Here is a 9,067-nt window from a genome sequence, read left to right as displayed (position 1 = left end):
TTTTGGCAATGAATTTATTTTGGAGCCTGTGGTGCATAATAAACTCGATACAGTTACAGCCCTAAGGAGCTATGTACCCATCAATTTGTGTGCCATTGAACTACTGAACACGTCCATCCAGCTTCCAATCCCGGCATGGAGAGTTGCACCTAAACTACATAATCTTAACTTTGAAAAAAGAATTTTGCATGCTTGAATACCAGAGATGATAAACAAAATTTCAACAATTCGTGTTGATGGAAAATGACTTGTATCTTTGTGGTGCTAGTTATTATTCCCCTGGTAGGTTGGCTCAACACCTTCAGCAGCTAGTCTTATTCGTTGGTGATGCTCCGCAACCTTGTAATCTACAATTTCCTTGAACAGTTGTGAATCAAGAACACAATCTGGGCTCCCATATACAGTAGCTTGAACACTTGCCACAAGTTTTGCAATCTCACGGCCAGAGAATCCTTCTGTCTTCTTAGCAGCCTCTCTAATCACATCATCAGATAAATCTTTTACAGTTATCCTTTGTGATGGACTCTTCTTGAAGAGGTGGCCCCATTTAGAATTGCTGTCACTGTCACCTTCTCCAACAAGGTACTTGTTCAAATAGAGCTTCAGCAATTTGAAACGCTCGTCCTCTTGAGGGAGAGGGAATTCAATAACTTCATCTATACGGTCAGTGACAGCACTGTCAAGATCTCCTGGCCTGTTGGTAGCCAGGACAAGAACTACGTCTCGCGATTGGTCTCCTGTTCGAAAGAGTAAAGCATTCAAAGCGCTTCGCTGAGCTTCACTCATGTAAGTACTATTTCGCCTGCGATCAAACAAGTGCACTGTCCTATAAATTTGTATTTCTAGTAGTTGGTTCTACATCTAGAAAAATAACTCAAAAACTGCAACATATCATTATCATTAACCAGTTAATAAGTCGCATTCTAATAGGAAGAAGCTGAACTCAAGTTTAAACTTACTCGCACAAAAATGCATCAGCCTCATCAATGAAAAGCAGTAAGCCTTTCCTTGATTTTTTGGACCAATCGAATATCTCGTGAATTTTGGTGACAGCCTGTGCACCCAGGGGTGCAACATCTCCTCCAGTCATCATGGCATAGTCCAAACCCTGTAATATTCACACAATTTTTAGCTGCAGCTTTGTTTTTGCACCTCAGGGGAGCTGGATTCTTTTCCCTTTTTTTAATTTGCTGGGGAAAAGGGGGAAGGAGTTAATTTTTTTGGCAGTAGCTTAGAAAAGTGGGAAGTTAGTTTTTTATTGTCATAATCAGTGCATCATCCTGCTCAATAGATGAAAGGGTATTTAGGTCAGGAAATATAAGGAAGGACCAATTAACGATGGTTGGTTTAAGAATCCTGTATTAACAGCACAAAAAAAAACATATTCTTATTTTTTGCAGAATTAACTAGTACTTCCATCAGTTATAGTTAAGGAAAATACGAGAAAAGCGTACCGATTTTCTTGCGATCTCCCTTGCAACCATTGTTTTCCCAGTGCCAGGAGGACCATAAAAGAGCATATTGCGAAATGGTGCCTGGTGAGACTTGGTGTTTGCTGTGGCCTTAGCAAGGTGTTCTATTCTCCTCTGAAGATTAGGATGCAGGACAATGTTTCCCAGAGGAGATTTACTTTGTTGAGTTGCTGTCAATCCAGCAGCTGTAAGTCCTTTGTTTGCTACTTGAGAAATCATCCCTGACCAAGGAAATCTTGACATGGATGATTCACGAATTAATGATGGTTGTCCAAGAATTCTGTTAATATATCCCCAGGTAACTCTTGCACCTTCCCTGTATGAACAGAAACAAATAAGAACAAATGCCTACAACTACTACTCTAAAGAAAAATAACCAATGGACCAGCAGATATAATTAAAAAAGGAAACAAAACACGAATTGATCAGCAGACAAGACCTACAGCCGATTCCTAGCCCCAATTTGTTAAGCATAAGCAGGACTGACTTAGTTGTAAGGTGCTTTCAGTGTCTGAATAATGACCAAATCACAAATAATCAAGAAATGAAGACTAATTAAAGTTAGAATCAAGGCCAAATACATTGATAGACCCTCAAACTAGTCACCATTTTCCATTTTGGCACCTCATCTTTGCAGGGTGCCTATTGAATACTATAGCCCAAACAGTACCAATTAAGCGTGTTTTGCTGACATGTAAAATCACGTGTTTGGCACTTTTTCCTAGCGCATAAGAGCTAAATTATTCATAACTCTCACCGGAAAAGTGATATTTTGAACTATATCTTTTAGCCATTTTTTGAACTTCTTCTTTCTTTCTCCGGCCACCTTTACCTCCTCCACCTCTACCTTAGTTTTCTTCCTCAAATATGCCACCACGATGCCACATCTTCCTCCTTCTCCATCAAATTCGACCACACGTAGAAGCTCCGAAAGTCCCTCCAAAAACCTTCTTCATTCCCCAAACCATCACAATAAACTTAGCCACACCACAAATGATTCACGTCTCTTGCTCTGGAGGCTAACATTATGTTCATCAAAACAAACAATTTGCTCATGTTATTCTGCAGAAATTTCAGCAAGTCAGAATCACAAGTCTCTCCCTCACGATCACACCCAAGACCTCCTTCTTGAGCTTCAACCAAAATCCACATCCTACAACACCTTCCCCAATGCAATACCATACGAAATTCACAACAGAATACACCTGACACTAAAAACCCACCCATAAGCACGACTTCAAGAATGTTTTTCTGACCATTTAAAGAATTATAGTACAAAATTGTACTTCTTTAATTAACATTCTAGAAGTTTGGCTTCTTCGTTCATTTATCTGGATGTAAGCAGATACCAAAAGAACAAGACAACCCATTTCAAAATTCTGGTCTTTTTAAGATTCTAGTATTCATAATGGGTGTTTTTAAGATTCTAGAACAAACTCATTTCGTAACTAACTTGAAATATTTTATGTTTTCCTTAAGAATGTTTTGAAAGAGAAAACGAAAGGGAATAAGGAAGAAAGAAGGAAAAGAAAACAAAGGGAACAGAAGAAAGAGGGAGAAAAAAGAATGGTATTTTTCTTGGGGTAGAGGACTAAGGGGTGGCGGGTTTCTGACAAAATGAGTCTCATTAGACCTAAAATCCATCTGCTATCATTCCATTCGTCCATTTGACAGGTCATGGGCGTGTGAACAGCATGCTGTTTGTTCTGGAACCAGTTGTGACTGAATGGTTTAAGGATACAGTTTGGGCAACATAAAGTGTTCAATAGGTACCCTGCAGAGATAAGGCACCAAAATGAAAATAGTGGCAAGTTTAGGGCTATCAATATGTTTGGCCTAGAAATAACATATGTTGGCTACGAAACTCTAAGATAAACACCAAACAAAGCGACAACAAGGTCTCTGTAAGCAAATTTAAACTTTCATCTAAGAAAACCTAAAAGAGAATACTGCTACATTAATATATTGTCCTCGAGTCAAAATCCATTTATTTGCTTACATGTTTGAGTAAACAGAGGGCAAATAAGAAAATAATCAGACTCCAGTCCGAATTAGCTCAAACAACCTAACCTCTACGGCAGAATTGAGGTCCTAGATTATTGTTCAATTCTTGTAGATGGGTAACAAATGTTGACACTGTCTTCACAAGCTAAATGTCCCAAGAATTATAGTAAGGTGATAGATAAGGGAAGTATATAAATGTAACATGGTTAATTGAGTAGTCATATATAATTATGTAAAAACTCCAGCTAAGTCAATTTCACAGGGCAAATAATGTGAATGATGCCTTCTTCCTCTTTTTCCATATAAAAAACCAAGCTCTCAATTCATTTCCTTATTTTCATCAATTAATTTCAATACATGAATTTCAAACACATGTAAGTTGATGTTTACTTAGCTTATCCACCACTAACCTTCTTCTAAAATAACAAAGACAAAAAGAAAATACAAACAGCATGAATGAACAAAAGAAAAAAATTCCTGCCGAACTTTTGTTTTAGAGGATCTAAATTACTGGTTATTGGATTGAGACATGTTTTTTTTTATAAAGGTAACATATTGGATTAAGACATGTTCACCAGAGCGACGTGGATAGTGAGAATTCATGTAGCCGACCTAAACTAGCTTAGGATTGAGGTGTAGTTTTTCTATTGCAGTACAGACTTGTGAAAAAATAATCTAGTTTGAACAAGCTTCAATTGTTGAAAGCTTTCAGTAATCTTTCCCAGTACCAAAATTCTTTAAGAGAATATGGTAAGAACTGCCCAAGGAAAAATATGCATCAAGAAATAGACGAACATAATTTAGAGGTCACAAGCATCACTCTTTCACAATTTTGAACCATGGTACTACAGCTATTATAGATCTGTGGCTGTCATACATTTATTGATACCAAAAGACGAGTTCATCTTGGATCTAGGCATGTAGTCACACTTTGACAATCCCAATCACTGCCATAAGTTTGAGTTTCATGAAAGGGCCAAGGAAATGAAAGAGTAGAACATAGACCTGGTGGTATAAACTCCAGCAGCCAATGCAGTGACTCCGCCAACAGTCATTACCAATTTACTCCTATCAGTCAATAGTATCCGGAAGCCCTCTGCAAATTCGATCAAGAAACAGTTATATCAACTCTTGCTCTAATGTGTCAAGTGTGTTATTAAATAAAGATGCATTAATACTAACTAAAGAAAAAGATGCTTTAATACTGTAGAAACAGCAGAATGTTTTAATAGCCTATTCTATGTGGTCCATCATCCAACGCCTTTCTGAAAACCATCACTCATTTTTTCTTTTTATGTATTCTTTCCTGGTCTAGCATAAAGAACTTTGCTAATATGATGATACAACTACAAAAATCAAGTGAGAAAAAAATAAGATCCATGAGTAAGCAAGTACTGGAGAACTGAAAGAGCACCCCCCCACCCCCCACAGTTTTTTTTTTTTTTTGGTGGGGTTTCTTTTGGATAAGTAAAAAATGATAAGAGTTTCTACCAAAAGAAGCACTGTATATGCCAATTTTAGTTTCATGCACAAGATGTCAGTGACTTTTTTGGACAAACAGAGAAACAACATTAGCATACCTTCAACATGACTGAAAGTTGTATTAATGGCAGCAAGCCACTTCTCTCGTTCACCATTTATTTTCTCCATCAGCATCCTCCTTTTATGATCTTCAGTCAGTTTAGCTTCATGTGCCCTACCTTCTGCCTCAGCCATGGCCTTCACTCTTATTGTTTCTCGTTCTATTTCAGCCCTCTCTTTCTCAGTTTGTCTTTGTTGTGCTTGAATTTGCTCTTCTGTTCCTCGTCTTGCTTGTTCTTTTCGTAGTGATGACTCCTCTTGCATTTTAACCAGTTCAGCATTGTGTCTCCTTTGAGCTTCGTGATCTGTCTGAAATCATGATATAAGAACAGTCAACTATGTCCCAGTGTAAGATCATTTCAGCACTCAAGAACAATATACACATTCTACACTATCTGAAATTAACAAAAATGCAGATCTTGAATGTGCACTATTTTCAGAAAAAGTAAGGGCCTTTATCGTATCGCGCGCCTATCTTCAAGAAGCCCAATACAGTATCCTTTTTATACGAGAATATTCACATATATTAAGTGGAGTACTCGATTCCTCTTCCACTGTCCCATTTCCATCCAACGTTTTAGCTGTCAAACACTGGAATAAGTTGTAGCAAGATTTGTCGAGTTTATTCAAAGAAAAGGATTTGCTCCATCAGCAGACAGCAGTGCTACTGAGTGTTAAACCATAACCTTTTGAACACTTTATAGTTGGTTTATTTCAGGAATCAACTAGTGGGATGGGAGATGGTGCAAGATTCCTCTTTTTCTTTTCTTTTCTTTTTTTTTTTAAAAAAAAAATGATTACTGCTTAACTGGTCTCTATCGACTTTGAAAAACTCTAGTCCTCAGACGAACATTGTTTAGCTACACTGATGAAACCCTGTTTCTCTTAGGCCAACTTGTTCTATTCTCTAGCTCTTTATCATTGATAAAGTCTACTTTTTAACTTAAATTACAAATATCAAAATTGTAAGCATAGGTATACAATTTGGTAAACATAAGCATAGGTATACACCTTGAGTTCTATGTTACACCTACTAATAAACTATAATTTCTCCCAAGTACTTTGACACTCAAGATGCCATGTGCTAGCTGGATCAATTCAAACTAAGCTAGCAAATCAGTCTACACACCTGCATTCTTTTCCTAGCCAATTCATCTTCGTATCTTAGCATTTGTGCCTTGGCTTGTGATTGCTGTTGGTAAAGATTCCGCTGGTCTTCTCCCCATTTTCGCTGTTTATCCTGCATTTAGATAAGTGCATTTGATAGTGTAAGAGAAACCTGATAATAACTAAGCAAAAAGTTAATGATTTTCAAGCTGAATGTGTTAAGCATAGTAAAACAATGATGATGTGCTTTTAAGTACATTTTGGTTTAGGTTTTAGACAAACTGTAGTTGAAATATTCTTTAAGGAAAATTAGTACTACTTTTTTTGGACTAAATTTTGACTCAGATTTGGACTAGGTTGTCACTCAAAGTAAATGGTTGGCTTAGGTATTTTACGAAATGAAATGGTTAGAATACATTGTTTCGAAGAATCAATATGATTTGATTTTGCCAAACTAAGTTTCAGTTAGTTACCTATTCTCGAAAACTAAAATAATTTGGCTTTACAGAAATTGTCCAGTTTTAAACCAAAAAAGGTTGGTTTCTGTTACAACGATTGCTTTAGCTAAGGATTTTCTTCTTGCTTCTATCAAAGTAAAAACAATATCACTAGTTTGTTCCCTCATGTTCTCTTAATGTTGTTTGCTTTTTGCTCTCTACAGAATCCTATGAGAATTACATCTATCAGTTATTAATTGATCTCCATTTGACATAGTTTACTTACAATATCTGCTTGAGCCTGGATTGCCTCATAATGAACTTTCTCCGCAGCAATATCCGCAAGCCGTGTTTTTTCCTGCTTTCTCATCACATCAAACACCTTTAACAAAAAACCAAAATAAGATTAATTCATCCACCAAAAAGAACTTGAGCTTAAAAAGACAACAAAAAAAGGAAACTTTACAACTTTCCCTATTCAGGAAATTTTCAAAAATATACAGCCCAACATAAAATATTACGCCACGTAGCCCAATATACAATATTATACAACATTATACCTGGGGGAAAGCGTCATGCATAATGTATATACAAGTGTTTACACACAAATATGGGCTAAACCGGGTAACAAACTCAAAATAAGGGCTACCTAGCATAAATATTAATACATAATGTATCAACCTTGTATAAAAGGTGTTTATACACAAATATTGGCTAAACCGGGCAGCAAACTCAAAATACGGTCTCCGTGGAGTAAATATTATACATAATATATCAACCTTGTATAACAGTGCATAAAAGGCAACAAACCGTTTATATGGGCTACATGGCGTAAATATTTTCTCCACAGAGCGTAATTTTCCCATTTCATTTCAAAATTTACCTGTTTGTGATAGGGAGAGCTATTGATTTCCCTAAGAGCTTTAGCACCTCTTTCTAAAGATTCCGGGTTAAACCCGCCTTTAGAATCTTCATTAGATTCCTTTGTATCTGACTCTGAAGATTCCGTTTGAGGAATCTCCGAAGAAGATGGAGATGGAGATGAAAAAGGGTTGAACCGAAATGGCGCGTCGGCGTACGCGCGGTTGGGGAGAGTGGAAGATGTAGCAGCAATTGCAGCTGCTATTGCTGCCATTGAAGATAACCTTGAAGCTGCCATTATTATTATTATTACAACATTGACATGAAGCTAAATTTGAGTTCTTCAAATGAGTCTGGCACGAGCTTAAACCCTGTGACTATGGCGTGTGTTCGAGAACTAGGGTTTAAGAGGATCGATTTAGTTGACCAGTTAGATTTGAGCACGTTGGGGGCATATTAGTGTAATTTGGTGCCGCCTTTTGCCGAACATTTCTTGGGTAGGGAGTAACCGGGGGATTTTGGGCCAATTGGTAAATGTTTGAAGGCAAAAGGACATACAATGGCCATCGGCCCAAAGTAATCTCACATTTGAGTCTAATAGCATCAGCTGGCCGGCCGGCCCAAAAACTAATCCCAAGCGCTGGCCGACCCACCAGCCCAAACGCTTAAAAAAAAAAAAAATGTGGCGACTTTGTCACCACTAAGGGTGTGTTCGGTATGGAGGAAAAAACATTTTCTGAAAAATGTTTTAAAAATTTTTCATGTTCGTTAGATAAAAATTTTGAAAAACATTTTGTTTAGGAAAATAAATTTCTCAAAAATAGGGAAAATGACTTCCCTAATAAAAGTAGGAAAATAAGTCTATAAGTGCATTCCACCAACCACCCAACCCACCCCCACCCCCACCCATCCTCACCCACCCACCCCCCGCCTCCACCCCCAACCCCCTTTCCAAAAAAAATTAATTTTGTTTTTAAGTTTTGAATTTTTTTTTATTGTTTTTTACACCACCCCACCCCACTCCTGCCCCAACCCCTCCACCCACCCCTGCCCCCAGCCCACCCTATCCCCACCCCACCCCCCTCCCAAAAAATATTAATTTTGTTTTGAAAAAAAAGTTTTGATTTTTTTTTTTGGTTTTTTGCACCACCCCACCCCCACCCCATCCAAAAAAAGTTAATTTTGTTTTGAAAAAAAAGTTTTGAATTTTTCTTTTTTTGGTTTTTTGCACCACCCTGCCCCCACCCCCACCCCCTCACAAAAAAAAAATTGTTTTGAAAAAAATGTTTTGAATTTTTTTTTTGGGTTTTTTGCACCACCCCACCCTGCCCCACCCCCACCCCCTCCAAAAAAAAATAATTTTGTTTTGAAAAAAAGTTTTGATTTTTTTTTATTTTTTGCACCACCCCACCCTGCCCTACCCCCAGCCCACCCACCCTGCCCCCACCCCCACTCCCCTCCCCAAAAAAAAATTAATTTTGTTTTGAAAAAAAAGTTTTGAATTTTTTATTTTTCTAGTTTTTTTCAGTACCCCAGCCCCTGCCCCCCCCCCCCCCCAAAAAAAAATTAATTTTGTTTTGAAAAAAAAGTTTTGACTTTTTTTTT

At 37.5% G+C, this 9,067-nt stretch overlaps 1 protein-coding gene across 1 annotated transcript; it reads right to left on the bottom strand.

Annotated features, from left to right (window-relative positions):
- On the bottom strand, positions 1–7,970 carry LOC132621826 (uncharacterized). Its single transcript, XM_060336273.1, has 8 exons — positions 7,485–7,970; positions 6,888–6,983; positions 6,187–6,297; positions 5,057–5,366; positions 4,482–4,572; positions 1,455–1,788; positions 960–1,108; positions 1–802 (listed from the first exon to the last, which is right to left on the bottom strand). Exons 1-8 carry the CDS (start codon positions 7,758–7,760, stop codon positions 265–267), a joined length of 1,905 nt encoding a protein of 634 aa, XP_060192256.1. The 5' UTR covers positions 7,761–7,970; the 3' UTR covers positions 1–264.
- Positions 7,971–9,067: the final 1,097 nt, after the last annotated feature.

The sequence above is a fragment of the Lycium barbarum genome, chromosome 12, assembly GCF_019175385.1.
Source record: "Lycium barbarum isolate Lr01 chromosome 12, ASM1917538v2, whole genome shotgun sequence".
Classification (NCBI taxonomy): Eukaryota; Viridiplantae; Streptophyta; class Magnoliopsida; order Solanales; family Solanaceae; genus Lycium; species Lycium barbarum.
This window is presented reverse-complemented; position numbering and strand designations above follow the sequence as displayed.

Coding starts and splice junctions, on each gene's coding strand:
- LOC132621826 (XM_060336273.1), bottom strand. CDS start 7,760: ATGGCAGCTTCAAGGTTATCTTCAATGGCAGCAATAGCAGCTGCAATT. Junction 4,573..5,056: donor AACTTTCAGTCATGTTGAAG/GTATGCTAATGT, acceptor TCGAATTTGCAG/AGGGCTTCCGGATACTATTG. Junction 1,789..4,481: donor GCTGGAGTTTATACCACCAG/GTCTATGTTCTA, acceptor CTGTTCATACAG/GGAAGGTGCAAGAGTTACCT.